This window comes from Apiospora kogelbergensis, assembly GCF_038363985.1.
Source record: "Apiospora kogelbergensis strain CBS 113332 chromosome Unknown utg000003l_segment0_segment0, whole genome shotgun sequence".
Lineage (NCBI taxonomy): Eukaryota > Fungi > Ascomycota > Sordariomycetes > Amphisphaeriales > Apiosporaceae > Apiospora > Apiospora kogelbergensis.
This window is the reverse complement of record NW_027117420.1, coordinates 1726050-1746791: the sequence shown is the minus strand read 5'-3', so window position 1 is coordinate 1746791 and position 20742 is coordinate 1726050. Positions and strand designations below refer to the sequence as shown.

General features: G+C 54.3%; 6 protein-coding genes across 6 annotated transcripts; 3 read left to right on the top strand and 3 right to left on the bottom strand.

The window, feature by feature from the left end:
* Window positions 1–420: 420 nt before the first annotated feature.
* PG998_005313 (sterigmatocystin 8-O-methyltransferase) lies at window positions 421–3280 on the bottom strand (the record flags this gene model as incomplete). The annotated part of the gene is made up of 5 exons (XM_066872131.1): window positions 421–1176; window positions 1243–1468; window positions 1720–2285; window positions 2378–2965; window positions 3032–3280. The coding sequence occupies 5 exons, from the start codon at window positions 3278–3280 to the stop codon at window positions 421–423; spliced, it is 2385 nt and encodes a 794-aa protein (XP_066732228.1).
* Window positions 3281–3789: 509 nt separating this feature from the next.
* PG998_005312 (uncharacterized protein) lies at window positions 3790–5555 on the bottom strand (the record flags this gene model as incomplete). The annotated part of the gene is made up of 5 exons (XM_066872130.1): window positions 3790–4105; window positions 4202–4548; window positions 4606–4669; window positions 4732–5252; window positions 5409–5555. The coding sequence occupies 5 exons, from the start codon at window positions 5553–5555 to the stop codon at window positions 3790–3792; spliced, it is 1395 nt and encodes a 464-aa protein (XP_066732227.1).
* A 5314-nt stretch (window positions 5556–10869) lies between these two features.
* Window positions 10870–12638, top strand: PG998_005311 (delta 8--sphingolipid desaturase; the record flags this gene model as incomplete). Its single annotated transcript, XM_066872129.1, has 3 exons — window positions 10870–11051; window positions 11140–11641; window positions 11715–12638. 3 exons carry the CDS (start codon window positions 10870–10872, stop codon window positions 12636–12638), a joined length of 1608 nt encoding a protein of 535 aa, XP_066732226.1.
* A 1478-nt stretch (window positions 12639–14116) lies between these two features.
* PG998_005310 (initiation-specific alpha-1-6-mannosyltransferase) lies at window positions 14117–15369 on the bottom strand (the record flags this gene model as incomplete). Its single annotated transcript, XM_066872128.1, has 2 exons — window positions 14117–15035; window positions 15080–15369. 2 exons carry the CDS (start codon window positions 15367–15369, stop codon window positions 14117–14119), a joined length of 1209 nt encoding a protein of 402 aa, XP_066732225.1.
* Window positions 15370–16740: 1371 nt separating this feature from the next.
* Window positions 16741–18262, top strand: PG998_005309 (uncharacterized protein; the record flags this gene model as incomplete). The annotated part of the gene is made up of 2 exons (XM_066872127.1): window positions 16741–17181; window positions 17219–18262. 2 exons carry the CDS (start codon window positions 16741–16743, stop codon window positions 18260–18262), a joined length of 1485 nt encoding a protein of 494 aa, XP_066732224.1.
* An 814-nt stretch (window positions 18263–19076) lies between these two features.
* On the top strand, window positions 19077–20477 carry PG998_005308 (uncharacterized protein; the record flags this gene model as incomplete). Its single annotated transcript, XM_066872126.1, has 1 exon — window positions 19077–20477. One exon carries the CDS (start codon window positions 19077–19079, stop codon window positions 20475–20477), a length of 1401 nt encoding a protein of 466 aa, XP_066732223.1.
* Window positions 20478–20742: the final 265 nt, after the last annotated feature.

The window sequence follows — 20742 nt, the reverse complement described above, 5'->3', positions numbered from 1 at the left end:
GAATCATGTTTGGTGCAGAGCGTGGTATGGAGACGAGCATGCCCAAATATTGAGCAAGAACAGCCAATGGATAATTGAGCTTCACGTTAATAACCATCTATTTCTTATCTTTTGCGTTTCTAGTATCAGTTCGTTGTTTCGTTGTCCTTTCAGACTTCAATTATTTCATAACTAAACTTGCTATAAAATAAAACATCACTAGCGTAGTGCAACATTTTATAGCGCCTTATTGACTAGAAACGCTTCATCGGTTGATCTATTTCTCGTTATTCCCAACTTTTTATCATTCGCTCGAGTAATTTTCAGGATTTTGACAGGCACCGCCGCCGCATAGAATAACGAGGATTGCTCCCGAATAGATTTGGCCCGGAAGTTGACCTCCTCCAAGATGAAACTTGATGCTACTGCGAAATTGATCAGTCACTGCTTCTGCGTCGTAGCGTGAGCCAAATACTTACAGCATTCGTGCCGAAACGTCTCGTAGGTGTGAGCGTTTCTGACAACACCTGCGATAATCACCGACAGACCTGGCCTCAAGTCGAAGAGCTGACGCAATGTTGCTACTAGAGCCCTGATAGCTCCGGGCTCGTACGTCTGAATTTCGTACTGATCAGCGTCTTGTTGACAGGTATAGCCACAGCGGTGAAGACTTACTATGTCGGCTCCGATCACTACGTCGTAGGGCTCCGTCTGGCATTCGCGCTCGACCCATGTCCCTTTCAGGTCATCACCCCACCAAAGTGGCATTGCCTGGACCTTCTCCTCGTCGAGGCCATTCAGCTCAAGATTCTCCTTCAGCGCCTCCACCACGCCCTTGTCACCGTCTGTGGTTGTGACGTGCTTTGCAGCTAGTTGTTTTCCGCACAGAATAGCCAGGAACCCCGTCCCGGCACCAAGCTCAAGGATCTTCTTTCCGCGAATGATGTCCTGTCCCCGCCGCGATAGCAGGTACGCACCGAGGTGCAGCGCGCCCTCCCACGTCCGAAACCCCGTCGTCTTGGACCCCGAAATGAGGTAACGCCTCTCAAGAATGGTGATCGTGGACTCTGGCTCATCGGACCTTTCCTTGGGACAGATGAAGGTCACATAAGACTTCTGCTGTGCGGGGTCTTGCTCTGGTGACAACTTGTTGGCTTTCAGAGAGCCGAGGTGGGATACGAGCGTATGAGAGACCTCCTAGTGACAGACTTAGTAACGCTTTGTTGGAGGACAGTCAGGATAGAACGGCCAGGGACGATTTACATCTTGCTTGGGGTCCTCAATGGCTTTCTCAATTTTGGCCATCAGGAGTTCCAGAACGCGAATTTGGTAGGGCGGGGGCGGTAAATGCGGAAGGCGACCGGCGTCAAACAGGTTCTTGTACAGCCAAGCCTGCACATCGGCGTTCTTCAGCAGCTTGAGGGGGCGGCCATGCCAGGAAATCGGGTTCAAAGAGTTGGAGGTATTGCCGACGGAGAACGACCAGCCGCTGGTCAATGTCTGAGTCGGCCATGACTGGGAAAGGGGGTTTGGAGGGGTGGAATAGATGCAAGAGTCAAAGCCAGTGACGTCGAAATATGCTGGCGCTAAATTTTCCGACAAAAGACGGGAAACCCCCACTACAGGCACTAAACAACGGCCCCTGCAGTGCAGCCAGTGGCAGTGGCAGTAAACCATTCTTTTGCAATGACCTTTCTTATGTGAGGAAATCTATGAATCATTTTCTCTCAAACACTAGACTAGCCAGTCCAAACAGCTTCGATTAAGGTAAAGAAGGCCTCGGGCTTCGCCTCAACCTTCTCCAGCTTCAGTCGCGGGTCCGTTTCTTCCACAAGAGCCTTCCACTTAGACGCTGGCCTCTCCTTCGCGTTGAACAGGGCCATAACCCGCACGTCCGTCGCAGTGCCATACTGTTTCATTGATCGCGGAATAGCTGCCTCTTCTCCCTCCTTCTTGCTGCTCTCGTCACCTGCGCCACCCTCTCCACCCTCTTCGCTAACGTTGCCCAGGTACTCGAGGATTATGACCTTGGCGCCCGGCCGCAGGGCCGGGATGAGCCCGCGCAGGATGCGCAGGCACTCGGCGTCAGGCCAGTCGTGCAGGATCAGCTTGATGAGATAAATGTCGGCTTGCACTGGTTGAGGGTCGAAAAAGGAGTGCTCGCTGAAGGAGACGCGATCCGCGACGCTGGCCGGGCGGTTGGCCTCAAACGAGGACCGCACCTGGGCCAAGTCCTGAACCGTGATGGTGAGCTCCGGGAATTTCTCCGCAAGAGCAAAAGCGTCGTGCCCGGCAGAGCCGCCAAGCTGTGAGGAAACGGTTAGTTGTCGGCTGTGAAAGCGAAGTTTCCATCTGAAAACAGGACAAGAAATTGGGGGATTGATCGGTTCGTACGTACATCTACAACGGAAGCCTTGCCCGCCTTGGCCCAGTCGTAGGCCCCCAGGACTTTATCCTCGAGCTGGAAGATGTCCTTCAGGTAGCTCATGAACGTGACGAAGTTCCGCTGCCTCCAGCCCTTCTTCTCACCCTCTCCGTCGTTTTCAAGCATTTCCCACGACGTCTCGAATTTGCCGCCGAACTGGCCACCCTTGTGGAACAGTGCGAACGCCGTCTCGTCCGTCCTCTGCGTGAGCTCCGTCTTGCCGTCCCCTCCCGAAGAGTACCGCCGCAGGGCCTCGTTGAGAACCATCAGCGGCGCCCCCGCGTCGTCAAGGACCGTGGACACAAGCGCGCGGAGGCCCGGGGTGCGCGCCAACGCCGCCGAGCGCGACGTGTGCCTGACCCGCGGGGCGGAGCCGTCCCTACCGGCCTCCTCAGCAAAGATCCGCAGCGTCATGGCGTGCTGCAAGAGACGATACGCCACGGCCTGGGGAAGCTTGACCTCGTGGGCGATGTCGGCGTACGTCGTAGAGCCGGTCAGGGGCACGGCGCCCCAGAAGCCGAACGAGTTGAGAGTGTTGAGCACCGTCGCGTCCGGAATGGCCTATAATGCAGTAAGCACATGAAATCATTAGGATACGACTAACAGTTTCTATGGGGGGAACCATACCGAGTGACAGTAGTTGAAGATGCTCTCGCTCGGGCCCTGGGCGAGCCACCACATGTCGTTCAGAGAGTCTAGAAGCTTCTGGCGCACCATGAACATCTCCCCTGTCAAGTTTGAGTAGCTCGTCGGGCTGTCGGGCGCGAATGAGACGGGCGGCACATTGTTGTCTTTCATCTGCTGAGAGAGAGCGCCCGCAAGCTCGGAAATGCTAGCTGCGAGGCTCTCCAGAGTCGGCTCTTCTGAGCTGGCCATCATGATATCGTGATTTCTTGGTGTTTCGTTGCCGGTGGGATTGGTGAAGAGCTGGTGACGATGGTGAAACCAGACATGGGGCTCGCGAGGGAACCATCCGACTTTTGTACGTCATTGCTCCAGATCCACTGGGAACGAATACTCGCACATGCTTCGGCAAATTTGGTGTATCTACCGTTACCGGACGTGGCATCGCGCCATGGTTACCCCTCATATGAGCCAAGCAGACGGTCGCCTGAGAGGTCTTGGCACTGCCAATGAACATGCGATTATGAGGAGGGTGCGCATCGCAATTGCCGCTGATTCGGATCTGATAAGATAACTCCGGGGCTTGGCAGCTGCTTATGGTTTAGTCCTGAGGCCCGCCCGGGTGCGAGAAACCCCGGGGATCCTAGGGGGTCCTGGATTCCTGTGGTTTACTCCAACCGATCTCGGAATCGCGGTCGCGAGCTTCTCAACTTGTCCCGGCAACATTCGGCAGAGGGGTAGACAGAATAGTATGTACATGTCTACGACCAGTCACCTCCAAGATCCAGCGGCTCGTTCTTTTCCACCCGCGCCATGAGCTCGTCCACAAACCACTCCTCGTGCACGTACCCGGGCGGGATGTTGGTGTTCTGGAACGGGGCACCCTCCTGCACGTGATCCAACGCCTTGGCGAAGTTCTCGTACACGTATTTCTCCGGTTCGTGCTTCCAAAGCCATCGGCCCTGCTCCGGCTTCAAGTCCTTGGTTGTCTTGGCGTTGGTTGTCTTGGCGTCCCCATTGCTTCGTTTGGCCAGGTTGACGAAGCCGAGCTTCTGACAGCACGATACTCGCTCGAAACTACGGCCGGCGGGCATGTTAATTAAGGGCACATTGGTGAGTAGTGACAGAATAAGCGTTGGGGTGATCAACACAGGACGGAGACTATTTTCTTACCGGAGCTTGTTGTGGACTTGCGTTGACCCGTGAACATTCTCTTTGCCGCCCAGCTCCAGGCACGTCGCGAGGTAGATGGCATCCTCGAGGGCCTGGTTGGCACCGTTCATGGAGCTTGGCAGAAGCGTGTGCGCGGCGTCTCCGACCTGGACTACGCGGCCCAGGGGAGACACCGTCCGGGGCTGAGGGTTCCTCCACATGATCTTCCAGTCCACAATGGCGTCCTTGGGAGTGGCCTGGACGAGGCGCTTTGCGAATGGTGGGAAGCTGGGAATCGTCGAAACGAAGTCCATCACTGCCGCAGGGTCCACATTCGCATACCAAGATTCGGCCGCAGTACCTGTATCCTATCGAGTCTCGTCAGATGAATTGATGGCAATGCTTGTGGATTCGACTTCTTTTACCTTATGCGTCATTCCCCATGTCATGGTATCTTCTGTGCGCATCATTGTCATATGCAGGCCGGCTCTGTAGGCCGTATTAGCAACCAACACGATCGATTTTCGCTCATCGTGAGGCTTGAGACAAACCCATTGAACAGCTGGAAGTGGGGGTGGCCATCGTCCAGAATCTTGGTGCGCTCCGAGATCTCGGCATCGTCAGCAATGACCGCAACCGGGAACGCTGCTCGGAAGCCCGCCAGCCCACTCGGCCACGCCCGGATTTCCTGGCCGTTGACGAGCTTGTGCGACTTGGTCCCTATTCCATCCGCCGCGACGACGACGTCGGCCTCAACATTCCGACCGTCGTCGAGTCGCACCCCAGCTTTCTCTGTCTCCTCGTAATACTCTGTGGTGCGGCAGCCGTATTCGATCTGGATGCCGATGCGCTCGAGCTGTGAGACCAGCATCTGCAGGAACTTGGGCCGGTGGTGGAAGTGGAAACGCGTGGCAGGATCGAGCGCGGCTGTGGCGTCGCCGTTGTCCAACCGGAACGGACTAGGGCCGGATATGACCTCGCCAGTACTCCTGTGGAAGGAAATGCGTGGATTTACCGAGATGCGGTCATTCTCCTCCGCCATTTCGGGCCAAGTCTTGATGTGGTTGACAACCTGGGGGTGCGATCATAAAGAAGTCGCCTACTCATATTGCTCGGGGAGCTTCAGTCAGCCCACGGAAGTTCATATACGAAACAAAGTGAGGACAAGGGGGTCTTTGTCGTACGTACCTTGAGTGCGCGCAACTGGGCTACGTTCCAGGATACGAACGCTGTGACCCTTTCGCCAGCATTGCAGTGCCGTGTAGACGCCGGCGGGTCCTGCACCTACGATGCATACCGAGAGGCCTGAAAGGGGGCTCCTAGCCAATTGGGTGAGGCTCTTGGCGCCGTTGGAGACACTTTGGTTCAGAGACATGATGCAGCGTTCGACTTGAGATCCTTCTTTGCTCGATAGTTGAGTCGATACACCCGGCACACATCATATAAATAGTCAATGGCCAGCATTATGGAAAGTTGCTTAGCCGGATATAAGCTCGTTAGCTAATCTCGCATAAGCGTCGCGCGAGTTCGGAGATTTCGGACATTGCAGGCTATCCGGATAGGCCGGAAGTCCAGGGTCGTCCCATCGGCCACACCAACTCCTTTGTCGACACCAGGAGACGCCGCCCTGACACCCTGCCGCCCTGCCGCCCTCATTCGCGCTTGTATTCGTGAATCGATATGCACTAGACCTGCGGGCCGCATCGCTCATACTTCAAGCTTAATTTCTGGGGCACGATTCGGCTCGTGCTAGCCGACGCAATGATCCAAAATCTGCGACCCGAATAACTTCGCAATCCGTGATTACTAACGAAACCAATCGATGACCCTTGCATTCGCTAGTGCCTTTGGCGTTGCACTTAAACACAACCCCCTGCCCACCATACTGTCACTGGTTGTGAAGCTGAAGAAGAAGCGTACGTTGCTGTGCTCTACCTCTATGAATGCACCCTACTCCGCCACTGTTTGACTATCGTTATGGCTGTTGCTCATGGGCAGCATCAACACCAGTAACAGGGTACGCCGAGCCATAAGGAATGCAGAGCTGACAAACTAGATACTGATCTGGTGTAACTATAGGTAATCAGGTCAAACACTCAGGATAACTAGGTCGGCTGTTACCGTACGCAACCATATCATGAGCATGTAGGCTGGGTCAAAAGAGATAAGGGTTAAGTGCTCACAGTAATTGACAATATATAGAAATCTCTTAAGTCATGTTATTAATTTTATAGAATCCCACACCTACCTGTACTTTGTGTATGTATTTGTGTTGGCGCAGATCCGAGTAACTGGAGAAGGCATTGCACCGTAGACTATGGCATAGATCATAATAACCTGAAAAACAGGCAGCATATCTGTGATCACGGCTCCTACCTCCTTCCCAACATTGCGCAACTGGAGGTATCCCGCCAGGATGGTCCAGAACGAACTTGAGGAGGAAGCCAAGGAGACTGCGAACACAGCCGAGGGTGCAGCCTGCCGTCCGGAAATGTAGGCCGGACCGTTGTTCGAATTCAAAGACCTACGGCAAGAATTACTTGTCTCACGAACCAATGCTCACTTCGTCCGGTTCACGAGATCCGGGCGCTGGCTACAACGTGCTTCATGTGTACGCCATCGTGTTTTTCACAGTCAGACTGAATTACAACACGCGAAATATCGGGGGAAAGAACAATTAGACGAAGTAGCGGATGCATTACGAACGGTTCAAGACCGAGATTGCTGTCACCGTCAGCATTGCGATAGCAAGCATCAGTACAGCAAGTGCCTAGCTTTGAACTATGCACGCCATGAACGAGCGAAAGAGAATGAAGGGACTCATGGTTCTTGAAACCCCAGTTATGTTCGCCTTGCAGCCATGATGTAAACGAGCAAGTCTTCGTCCCTCGTTCAGACACACGGTAACGGCACCAACGAGGTCGTTGTAGTGAATTATTGAGAGAATGGGGCCTTTGACCATGATAGGAAGGATGGGAAGAGACACCTAAAAGTCTTACCCGTGATGCAGACATGCACTTGCTAGCTACAGGGAGTAGAACGAGCTGGATTGGGCCTGAGAGGGGTAAGGGAGTGGAGATATAGGATTCTGTAATGGGGTGTTAACTCTACACGCCCTCCTGTCTGGATGCAGCTCTGTACCATTACGCACCGACACCTGCAAAGGTAGAACGACATGGCAGTGTATACAAGACCCTTTCACTCGAAAACATCCACAGCCCGCGCGCCTCAACGGAACCTGACAGGTCCACTGATGCGTGTTGATAGTATGACATGTGGGAAGCATACTACATCATGACTTCCGTTCTGTCGCAAAAGGCACTTGCGAGGAACCGGATTGAGGCGTAACAACAATTGGCAGCAAGCACGTATAGAGGATGCTAGCTACTCACCGACATATTGGGCCACTTCGTATCAAGTGAGGCCCCGTTGATGAACGAATGTTTCCACCAAGTAATCAAGACCCTGACAGCAGCTGTGACCCGAACCAGAGGCATCGACTCACTGGTGCCATGTTTCGCCCTATGTCTCCCGCCGCCGGCCCAGACCCAGCGCAAGCACAGTCCCCAAGCGGGGTATGGAATGGGCAATGCCCTTGGTGCTTCAGCAGCTTCGTGGGAGAGCAGCACGCTGGCCGGGGATATCCAAGTCGGAAGCGTCAATACCCGTGGCACTGTGAATCAAGCGAGGCCTGATATCCAGGGGCCATACAGTTATTTAGTTCCCAGAGAAACTTCAATATATTACATTATCAGCAGAGGAAGAAGCGGTGGAGGGTACAAGAGGATACGCGGGCCGTGACGGTAACCACCGCGAACCGGCTGGTTGGTTAGATGCTGGGAAGGGTGGCCACGCTACCTCGTCGTAACTTACGACTCAATCGTTCCATCGACGAAACGGAACATTGAAACGAGAAAGGAGGGATGAGAAACGAGAAACGAGAAACAAAAACTCAAATTACGGTTAGATACGGCAACACAACTGCCGTGCGGCGGTGTGACGGTAATTCGCAAACCGCCTCAGCACAAGTTGATGCGACAGAGCGAAGAACAAACATCGGACGTTCTGCATTCAGAAGGGCACATGGCATGGCACAAGCGCAAGATAGCAAACAGCCGCAACCTCTCCCAACCCAAGAGCGACTTGACTCGAACCGCAGTCAACTCTAGCGCCATGGCCAGAAGCATGAGACCCTCACGAACATGCCACGGCCAGCGTGCAGCATGTATGTTCAGCTTCCTCACTAGCCAGCCCCTAGCGAGATAAAATGGCAGAATCCAGGGGTGTCAGATGCAGCGTCGGAGGGGGTCCGTAGCGGGCTGGGCAAATCAGATTGAGGGGGAGATGGGGCGGTACATACATATAGTACAGTACTTGCTACCTTCTACTCACCAAGTCAGTGAGTGCTGAACGTCCGTGGTCCGGCCCTCCTTAGCGAACCTCGGGCGGTGTTGGGTGGATCGCTAGGCTAATGTTCTGCCAAGACGCTACAAAATTCGAATCTTGCAGCACAGCCGTTTTGAGTGGGGCCCGCTCACTTATGTCGCATTTGTGCGCCTGCAAAACGCGCGTATCCATCATTCTCAATCTACGGGGCGAGACGATCAGCATCAGCATTAGCAGCAGCAGCAGCAGAAGCAGCATCAGGCCTGCTGCGGTTGTGGTTGTGGTTGCGCCCGTCTCGCTGTCTCGTCTCGCCTGCTGTCTCGTCTCGCCGTCCTCCTGTCTTTGTCTCTCACATTTTGACGTCAAAAGGCTTTGGCGGCCGATCGAATGTGGGCATCATCCATTTGGCCTGAAAATAGAAAAGAACCAAGTGCCAAGGAGAGTTCTGCTGGCATGTGTCAAGTGGAAATCAGCATGCAACTTCTACAAATACCTGTACATATACGGTGTCGGAATGAAGAAAGTCAGAGTTACGGTACGGTTTACGAGAAGGAAACTGGATGGAGGCCGGTGGGGAGGACCCTGATTTTCAGTTCTAGTTCTCGTTCTCTCCCTCTTTCTCTCCTTCGCATCGCAATCTTCTTTGCAGGTCAGGGATGAGCAGGGATGCGCAGGGATGGCCAGGGATGGCCAGTGATGACCACAGCTTTCCCCCCACATGCAGCCGGCCCAGTTCGCATGCGTTAGGCTAAGGTCCGTTAGCGTCAGGGCAGCAGTCAGGGGCCCCAATGTTGAATGCCCTCCACGTGCGCACTATTGCCTTTTTCAATCAATCAATTGATCTGGATGGCGCTGTTGCAGTGCATCTGACTGCTTGATTCATGATTTCTGTTTAAGTTGTCGCGTCGCTCGATTGATTGGAGCAAGCCGGTATGCATGCATTCCAGTCGCATGGCGGACAACAAGAGTCTTTCTTCTAGCATCAAGTACATATGAACACGGACAACGTGTGCCCTGGAAACCTCGAAGCTTGGTAGCGACAACAAACGAATGGGGCACAGGTATGTAGATGGATTCAATACTCCTGAAGGATGGATTCCGGCAGGAAATCAGAGGAGAGCAGAGAGGGGAGCAGATGGGCAAAACGTTGAGAAATAGCACCGGGGAAAGGCAGTCTGACAGTCCAAGTGGGAAAAATAGAGGACAGGTTTAATCTCTCATTTGCTGAGCCCTGGCACCATGACGTCTGGCCCAGACTGTTTCTAGAAGCTCTCCACGTCTGGGGGCACTTGGGGGCTCCGGCTCTAGGCTAGGGTGCCTGTTAGGGGGCGCCAGTAGGCAGCCTCTAGGGGCCTTGGGACTTGGCAGCTAATCTTGGAACGCCTTGGCTGGGACCAGATGGGCCGATCTAGAGGCTGTCCCTCCCCGGAGGCGCTAAGCCGAACCTCGCAATCACCACCTCCTGCAAAACTTGGAACTTGCCGAGTAGGAAGGTGGCTACTCTTCTACTCTTTTTGCCTGCCACAGGAGCAGGTCGGTATCGATATGCAGAAGAGTACCCTTGATCCATCAAATTGATCTCAACGCCACGGCCCGCTAAGGAACGCGTGTCCAGACTGGGAGTAGTGAGCAGTCTGGGCAGGCTGTGAACAGTGTGCACCTTCCGAAATGCACAAGTATCTTTTGTATCTCGCTCAACGACTCGAAGCTAGTAAGGATCATGGACGTCCCCTATCTTCCAGCGGGCACTCTCTCCCGTCCTCTGCCCGTCCTCTGTGGCCACTCTTGCGCGGCTGGCTGAGGCCACTCTATTTGTTTTCCGCCCGTCGTTGGTCGTCGCTCGCTTGCTTCCTCTCGCCTCTCTCTCTCACCTCTCACCGAAGTACATATCTGCTACCACCCACTTGGGACCATGGCATTCCCCGTAATAACCCAATTTGCATGTGCCTCTTTGAAACAGGGAGCGGCCGTCCTCCTTGCCACCAGACGAGTGTTTGTCTCCTCCCCTCCGCACGGATGATACTTGCTTGCCCCATCTCTTGACTTATTGACCTACTTAAGTAATGCCACTTCCCTACCCGCGCTGCCTGTGTGTGTGGCTGCTTCTTGACCGAACTCAAGTGTACTTCGTTTGTTCTTTCTTCACGGCGCCCATTCTTTCTGGTTGACGTTGTGTACATCCGTTTTATTACTCATCCAGTGCATCGACTGCTGCATTCGTTCCTCGAGGCTCAGCTGGGACCAATTGGTCTTGCTTGCCACTCCCAACCCAAGGTTGAGGCCACTCAACTACATCACATATCATGTTCGACACCAAAGGCACTGTGACGCCGGCGCAAGTCGAGCACCTGATCTCGCAAGGCCACGTTATCGTCATCTACGATGGATTAGCTCTCAAGCTCGACAAATGGCTCGACAAGCACCCGGGAGGCGGCCTGGCCATTCTTCACATGGTCGGCCGAGATGCGGGCGATGAAATCAAAGCGTAAGCTCAGAACGACGGCGTCGTCCACCTACTGGGTGTATGTACTGGTGGAGCTTGCTGGAAGCAAATACTAACGCGCCTATTGCAGGTACCACACCGACGCGACGCTCAAGACCATGAAGGCCTTCAGCATCGGCCGGGTAGACCTACCATGGGTCAACATGATCCCGCCCGTTCAGGCCGACGTGCCAGCACTCCCTGGCCAGACGCCCTGCAGCGACGAGAAGAAGCCCGCGGAAAAGGCTTTGGGGCCTTGCAAGCTGACCAGCAACGGAAGGAAGTCGGCTTCTCCCAGTCCTGGCGCCATCGAGGAGCAGCTTACCAAGGAGGGCTTCACCGCTGCCATGGAGGAGCGGGAACGTCAAGACGACATTCGCTCGATTCCATCTCTCGATTTGGCGCAGCAGCTGGAGCTGCGGGACAAGTACCAGGCGCTGCACCAGCGCGTTAAAGACGAGGGTCTTTACGACTGCCCTTACATCGAGTACGGCAAGGAATGCGCCCGCTACGCATTCTTATTCGGCATGTTCCTCTATCTTGTGAGCATCGGATGGTATTTGACCTCGGCTCTATTCCTGGGCGGCTTTTGGGTAAGTTCTTTCTTCGTCGCGTCTCGCGCTCCCTGAGCCTGAATAGCCATAGCTAATCGTGAATCACGTGTAGCAACAAATCATGTTCACAGCACATGATGCCGGCCATCGTGGCATCACGGGCTCCGTTGCCAAGGACACCATCATCGGCACATTCATCGCCGATTTCTGCTGCGGCCTTTCTTTCGGCTGGTGGAAGTCATCGCACAACGTGCACCATCTCATCACCAACATGCCCGAGCACGACCCGGACACCCAGTACCTTCCCCTCTTTGCTTGGTCACCCACCTTCTTCCGTGGTGTGCGCAGCACATACTACGACTTCGACTTCGTCTGGGATAAGGTGTGCGAGTTCGCCATTCCCTTCCAGAAGTACACGTACTACCCAATCATGGCTGTTGCACGTTTCAACCTGTACTTCTTGTCCTGGGGTCACGTGATTCTGGGATCCGCCAAGAAGGCATCCGGTGCTCCCCGCTGGGCTCGCCAACTCGAGGTTGTTGGCATGGCTGTCTACTGGTTTCTGTTTGGCTACATGCTTGTGTGGCGGACGCTGCCCGACTGGCCTACCCGTATCGCCTTCGTGCTGCTCTCACACGCCGTCACCATGCTCATCCACGTGCAGATCACGCTGTCTCACTGGGGCATGTCCACGGCCGACTTGGGCCCGACCGAATCCTTCGTCTCGCGCCAGCTGCGCACCACTATGGATGTCGACTGCCCGCAGTGGCTCGACTTCCTGCACGGCGGCCTCCAGTTCCAGGCCGTCCACCACTTGTTCCCCCGCGTGCCCCGCCACAACCTCCGCAAGGGCCAGGTCCTCCTGCGCGAGTTTTGCGAGGACACCGGTCTCGAGTACCACTGCTACGGCTTTGCAAAGGGCAATAAGATCATCCTTTCCCGACTGGAAGAGGTCGGCAAGATGGTGGAGACCCTGGTCAAATGCCAAACGCATTTGGTCCAAGAGTATACCGAGGGCGCGCCGATCCTCCACTAGGTTTCACACCTAGATTCCATATATCATAGCGAAAGACTTGATTTCATGTACCACAAGCCGGTTTAATAAAGACGTTCAACAAATATTAAAGAACTAACGCATTGAGAGACCCAGAACTGAATTTGCGTGCTACAGCATGCTGACTTGTAGTTACTTGATATATTGCAATGCATGTTTGTAGCATGTATGGATGGATAGGACAGCCTAACCGAGCTGGTCGGGTCATGGAGAGACAGATGATCACGATGACAGCACCCGCAGATTTTGAATCGTTACGCATCGTTTAAGACGTCTGGGCCTTCTTTCGTCATGGGAATGCAGATCTGGACCAGAGAAGAGATGATAAAGAGGGCACGCCAGAGGTTAGTCCGGGCTCATGCGCGTTGCAAGCCACCAAAGGGCACTCCCCGACGACAGCAGCACAGCACCACCACCAGCAGAAGATCGATTGGACCCATTTCCGGAAATCCCATAAGGAACTCTTGCCTTCGTATCACGGATATCGCAGATCGAGAAAACTCCCCGTGTCTCCACTGGTCGGGGTCGGATAGGATTGCGCCTAGGGCCAACTGTCGTCGATGAAGGCCAAACAGACTAAGTGGGGAGAGGAGGCGAACGGCAGTCACAAGCCTGAGCTAGACAAATGAATTGACTATAATTAGGAGCCTGATCGGCCCACCGTGACACCACTTGGGTCAGTACATTTCCAAAGCCTACAATATAGGTGCCGTGGTACATAATCCATGGCTTGACCACGAACTGATCAGGCTCCAAGGAAGGTTCATCTCATCTGGGTCAGAGAAGACGCTCGCTATGGTAATACAAATAGTCTGGGGGAAGGTGTGATGTCATCCGATCTCATGCTAGTCTGCAATGCGGTACGAGAGGCGCGTTGTATAACTTCAAGACTCGATTAGAGTCACCCATATGTACCGAAGCCCTTGCCTACGCCTGATGACATAATGACTTGTGGCTGTGTCTATTCTGTTTAGGCCCAAGACGTGCTCAGTTCTGCGTAAAATCTAATATTGTTCGTATGTAAGGAAAGTTACGCTGTTCTCTTTGTTGTCTTCGTTATGAAAAGTATGCATAAGTAACCTGACCCGGCCAGAGTTGATCATGCGTTCGTTCCTTCTTTATCTTCTTTCCCGCCTCAGTGTGCACGCGAGGGGCAACACGAATACAAGAGAAAAGCCAAACGCCATGTGGTAAACTTAATGTCACGCCCATGAGTCGCACGCTGATGTGGTCACGCAACCGACGCGACCTCTTTTGCACTATTGTTTCTCCTTTTCTTGGATGTGAGACGTTCGAGCCAGAATAGCTCTGCTTGTAGTCAGCAGCGCTTCCGTATCATGTCGCGTTCCCGCCCCTGAAGTCGGCCCCCAAGTCGATTAGTGGACGGGTACGACAGAGGTGGTCTTGGTCGGCAGTGCTCTAGGGGGTTAGGCATGATCAACTAGTCCTGCACAGTTGACTCAAAGTACAAACCCTCCGAACGCGTTTGGGTCTGGTGCCGGCGCCTCAGGTTGTTGTGGTGGTGGTGGCGGCGGGGACTGATCACCGAAACCCTGCAACGATTGCTGCTGTTGTTGTTGTTGCACCGGCTGTTGTGGTTGCCATAGCTGCTCAAAGCCCAATGGTGGCGGTTGTTCTTGCGGTTGCACAGCTGGGAAGAAGGCAGGAGGTGCCTCCTCAGGGGTCTCGGGGACCGCCATGGGGAATTCCTCAGCGCGATGGGCCTCCTCTATCCTCTTCTGCTGCTCCTCGGGCGACAGCAACCCGAAGGCGGCGATGTCCTCATCCCACCGGCGCACGCAGTCGGGGTTCCAGTTGCACCTTTCCACCTCGCCGAACACCGGGTGGGCGAAGCGGGCGTGACGACTGGGCCAATTCGATGCGTGGTAGTGATGCTTCACCAAGGCGCCGCGGCTGTCGTGGTTTCCCGAGTCCGAATGGCCCTGGCCGGCGGCGAACACCTCGACGTTTTGCACCAGGATGCGGCTGACCACCTTGGACTCGTCGAGGTCGTGGAAGTCGTCCCACGTAATGGCATGCGATGATTCTTTGTGCTGCTTCTGCTGCTGCTGCTCGTTCATATACTCCAAAATGGCCATAGTAAAAGCCGATGGCCCCGTGCCGCTGATGACTTGGTCAAAGTTGAGCACGATGTCGCTCACGGGCACGTTCTGGCCCTCGGCGATGTCGTTGAGCCAGCGCATTATGTTCTCGACCAGCTTGAGCATGACGGGCAGGCGCGGCTTTGCCATGAAAGTCCACTGGCAGAAAGACTGCGATTTCTTGCCCAGGATGGGATGGTCCTGGAACTGGGGCTGGTCGATCTCGACGCCGATGACCATGTCGACGTCCCGTTCGTCGTACCGCTCCGGGACGAATCTGTGCACAGGTCGCAGGTCCTCCACGTCGATGTCGGCGTAGACGCCCCCTCGGCGTAGATGATCAGGTAACGCAGCAGATCGGCCTTGATGATGGTGGCGTTGACGGTGCGGTACATGTCTACGATGTCGGCGCGGTCAAAGCCATCGGGTCCAAACTTGTCTTCCACGTAGCCGAGATCGTTGTTGTCTGTGAGAACCTCGTAGCGGTAGTCGGGGTTCTTCGCGGTCCACGTCTTGGCCGTGTCGAAGTCCCGCTGGTCGAACGAGTATGGATCTCTCTTCCAGGTCTGCCATATCTTCCGGGGAAACCTGGTCCCTTCATTCTTTTCCATGTCGTTCCTCGGGGGAGCTCTTATTGTTGCCCCTCTTGGTGAGGCCACGGGATCCTTTCGGCGATGACGAAGATGGAAGAATATCGGCGTTGAGAAACAACAGAATCAGACAAAGACAGATGGCGTATACGGGTATCAGCCTCCGCATCTGCGTCGGCACCCGGTTACGCAGCACGGAGGTGGACGACGCCAAGCGCGGCGACAGAGGAGACATTGGCGAATTCATGTCCAAAGAGAGTGTGTGTTTGGTAAGCAAGCGAGCGACAGGTGAGTAAAGCCCAGTATGAATGAAAAAGAGACGGCCACATCAGACGAATGCTAGTCACCCCATGACTTAAAGACATTCATCCAGAGTCTGGAGGGCCAATCGTAAATCAGCACTATCGAGCGTCCAAAGCAGGTACGAGCCTCCCTCCCACCCTAACCAAGCCAACGGCAGGCAGGGGCGTGAAACCGGATTTCTGGCAGAGTATACCATCTCACGGGTCCGTTCCATCTCCGAGCTGCATTATGCAGGAGTTCTCGTTGTTGTCGGTTTACACAAAATGCGCAGACAAGGCCTTCCGGTAGCTGATAGCTGAGATAGGGGGTGGAGGTTGGGGGTAGATAGTCTTGCATAAGATCAGAGGTAATTTACTCGGTCTGTGTTACTTCGGACCGTGGCGCGACACTACTGTACTGCATGGTTGGATATTGCAGCCGAGACCAATCACATAGGCCTTTTGAATTCGTGGATGGCGATCACTGCAGGAGTGGCAAGCCAGGAACCGGGCTGACTGTGTCGTGCGGGCATCAACCCGGGCCCAACGCCTTCACATGTCGCCCAATGAATCCCCGGTGCCTTGCAGATTCATATGTGCATTTCGAAAAGGTAGACGTTATCTATCGGCGTCGGCTATTCATGCTACACGTAACACGAGGAAGAAAGGGAAGAAAAGAAAAGGAGGGGTGCTACAACCTAAGGTTCTCCGAGATTCCCCGGGGCTTCCCTTCCACAGACTGACGTTGATACTGACTCGATTGTTGATGGCCCCCGTGTTCCGGCAATAATCATCATCGTCGCAACTAATCAGTTCGTCGATCGCGTCCACTCCACGTAAGCATTTCAGACGTGCACGCCCGCGTCGAGGACGTCATTCCCGGTGGGCGTCTCATTTTGGTGACTTGTTCCTGTCTCCAATAGCCTGCCATCAGACCACTTCGCCTTCACCGTGTCACTGTGTGTGGGATGCGCCAACCAGCAATCTCAGGCAGACACATTTGTCGGCGTTGTCCCCTTCGCTGCCCAAATATCTATACCTAGTCGACCATAATTCTGCAGCCAAGCCCCCCACGGAATTTCCCACGCCATTCAAGCTACCTTCTTACGACATGACGAAGACAGACAGCCGCTATGGCAACGGCCTTCTCGACAACGTGGACATAGGAGATATGGAAGCCAACAAGACACCTTGGGAGCCAGACTGGAAGCCCACAACGCAAATACGCCTTCGCGCAAAACGGATGGTGAGTGGCTGGGCATCCGTCGCCCGACGTCTCGTCTCTCCTTTCCGGCCTAGGGGCTTGAGCATCAGCGCATCATCGAGGAAGGAACTCAGACCAACGGCATATCTCGATGGACTGCGCGGCTTTGCGGCCCTTCTAGTCTACTGGCACCACCACGAGCTATGGGCGCATCACGAGTCTACGGGCGTCTTCGAGCATGGTTTCGCGTACGAGGGCAACTATCACTTCGTGGCGCTACCTTTCATCCGCTTTTTCTTCGCGGGCGGGCACTTCGCCGTTTCCACATTCTTCGTCATCTCGGGCTACGTGCTCTCCACGAAGCCCCTTTCCCCTGATCCACGAGAGGGAGTACACAAAGCTGGGCGAAAATCTTGCGTCGGCGCTGTTCCGGCGGTGGCTGCGATTGTACTTGCCATTTATCGTCACCACATTTGTTTACTTCAGTTTCTGGCACGCCTTGGGCCTGTGGATTTCCGACACAGAGCAGCAAGACACGTGGGCCGCCGAGGTCTGGAATTGGTACGCTGAGCTCAAGAATCTCAGCTTCGTCTTTAACTCGGGCGGGAAACCCTGGTTCTCCTACAACTTCCACCTCTGGTCCATCCCGGTGGAGTTCAGAGGCTCTGTAGTCATCTACACTGCGTTAATGGCATTTTCCCGATGTTCGAAGAATGCACGCTTGGGGTGCGAATCCGCGCTCGTTTTCTACTTCATGTACATTGCCGACGCATGGTACTGCGCCATGTTCGTCGCCGGCATGCTACTATGCGACCTGGACCTACTTTCGAAGAAGAAAGAGCTCCCGCCGATACTATCACGGTTGGAATCGGCAAAGAAGTTCATCTTCTACCATCTACTAGCCATCAGCTTCTATCTCGGAGGTGTCCCGGAGGCAAACCGAGACATCCAATCCTTACGCAAGATGCGCGGCTGGTATTACCTTTCAATCCTTAAGCCGCAGGCCTTCTTTGACTACAAGTGGTTCTACCTCTTCTGGGCTGCGACCCTGCTTGTAGCCGCGACGCCGCGAGTACCTCGGCTCAAGTCATTCTTTGAGGGCGGTTTTTGTCAGTACCTGGGGCGCATCTCCTACTCCTTATACCTTGTCCACGGCCCGATACTCTGGACGCTCGGAGACCGGATCTACACGGCTGTCGGGTGGCATCAAGAGGCACAGCTGGTCCATCTACAGCACTGGGCAGACAAGGTCAGGCTACCGAAGACCGGGCCACTGGGACTGGAAGTCTCCTTTCTTTTGCCTCAAATAATCCTACTCCCTCTCACTATTTGGATGGCGGAGATAGTTACGAGATTAGTGGATGAGCCCAGTGTAAAGGTTGCTCAATGGATGTATTCAAAGGTGCTACCACAGACAGCCAAGGGATGATATGAGGGTAGCGCAAAGGAGAAACGTCGAACTTCGGGGCGACTCCTTATCTGAGCATGATTCAACTCAGTAGACTTCGCAGTTATCAAGTAAACAACACGCAGTCCTCGGTGTCTGAAAATGGATGTGCGGGGTGCATGATGACGAATGAGTCTGGTCTATCTCATTCCTGACACACGCCACGTCCTGGCTCCTCAGTGCAACAAAACCTAAATTCGCATGTTCTCGCGTCTGACGCCCCCCTGCCTCACTAGTCTGTTCAACATCAGACCAGCCACGATCCCTTGCATAGAACGCTGCAGCTGCGTGCAAATGGTTGGACGTAGAAGATCGGGGGTTGCATGGAGTTTCCCGGTGTAAATCATTGGATTGCAGGGTAGGATGGTAGGTGTGGCTTGCTGCACAACTGGCTGATGCAGATCCAGCTTGATGAAAACATAATTCATGACGAACGCAAATCCAATCTATTCATGTCACCTCCACGAAGCCACGCTGCATGGAGCCGTCTGGCTCTATCAACATAGCAACAGAATTCGCCGAGCAGCAAATCCCCCGACCTGCAACCAAGTGTGACAGCCCACTCGTCAATTGTTGCCACTCATCTCTTTAACCGATTTTCGTCGTGGTACGACCACCAGGCCGTGATAGGTAATTACGATTGTGTGTGACGGGACAGCCAAGAGACACTCGTGCCACGCCCGACATCAGGCTACACTATCTTATCAAGTGAGCCTCAACCCGGTAGATGGGGAAAAGTCGGAATAGCCGTCAACTAGATCACTAGTACTTTGAAAGTTCCGATTACACATCCACGATGCTCATCCGAGAAACAAGGCGCCTGGTGGGCGTTGTATGTGTCCTCTTAACCCTTTTCTATATCGGGATCCGGGTATGCTTCGGCAACAAGAAGTTTGATAACTGGATTGGCGATGCCCTCTCCGGCTTCCAAGGCGATGCAGGTTCAACATCGCTTTCGCAGCATCCCACAAGTCAAGATTCATCGGCATCCATCACGGTTGCGGGGACTGCTAGTGTCCTGGAAGATGTTATTGACCCTCCTGCTTCTCACAATGAGGTCTTCTCCGTCTCCACAACTGACAAGACATTCTTCTATATCAGGTTTGGGGAACTGAAGGCGATGAAGGCCATGAACCCCAATATCATCCCTCACCCGTTGCGAGAAGATACGTGGATCGTCGTGGCCCAGAAATACAAGGGCCCCGAAGACCAGCAGGCTTGGTTCTCTGAGATTGTGTGCAGCGCGACGTTTCGGGAAGATACGTTGGTATGCGATAAGGACCAACCGCCGTCGACGCTACCCATCGCCGCGACTTACGGAGACAAGTGCGACGGCGACCTGGCATACTTCGGCCTCAACGTTGGCCCGCATGATGCACGCGTCTTCTTCGGGCCGCGAGCGCCCTACGCCCTCTACGGATCCCAGTCATCCTTCACCTGCTTCGGGCAATGGGTGCAAGACTTCCGCGTGCTGTTCCCCTGGGGGCTGGACATGGCGCAAGAGAACCGGTTCCGACTCGGCACAGAGCTGCAGCGGCCCTCAATCAGCCAGTCGCAACCATCACAAGCGCAGTATCTTCGCGTCGAGAAGAATTGGTTCCTGTTCTGGGACCAGGACGACCGCGTCTACGCCCACTATGACATCTCACCTTGTCGTGCCTTTGCCGCTCTGCAGGACGACGGCGCCGCAGGTCCGGACCTAGCACCCCTGGCCCAGCCCATGGATGAAAAGTGCCTGCCACGGCTCCTGCCAAAAATAGCGCCGTCACTTGAGTCGTTACACCAGTCCACCAACTCGCTGGCGGTCACCTTGTGCCGGCGCGCCGATCCATCGTGCAAGCAGTCACAAAACAACACTTTCGTCTTCACCGTGTTCCAGCACAAGTCCTTCTACGATTTTCATGGTGTATACGAGCCGTACGTCCTACTATTTTGGCAGCGCGCCCCTTTCGAGGTCTACGGCGTCTCCAAGAAGCCCATCTGGATCAATGGTCGGCAGAAGACGGATGCACGCGGGCAGTCGCAGATGTTCTACGTGGTATCAATGAGCTGGAAGGCGAGAGGCCAGAAATACCACGGCTTCCTCGACGACGTGCTATTTCTGGCTTTCGGCATCGAAGACGAGAACACAGCGGGCATCGACGTCCTGACGTCAGACCTGCTTAGAGGCCTTGGGCTGTGTCCGGGTGTCTTATAGAGGGTGCATTCAAGAATCAACTGCCAGGGTCATCGACAGCAATTGTTCTACCAAAATACTCTACATGGAAGCATGGGCTGCCAAACAAACTCGAGGGTCTACTTTCTTTTTACCAATGCTAGTATATAATTCTGGTCATACCATCTGAATAGTATTCTCACTTTCTTCGTCGTAGAAAAGCTCAGCTGGAGGGCCGGACATGGCGAGCCCCGATGGGTGTTGTCTTATCGTCATGTTGATATGAATGTGTATATAGTAATCCCAC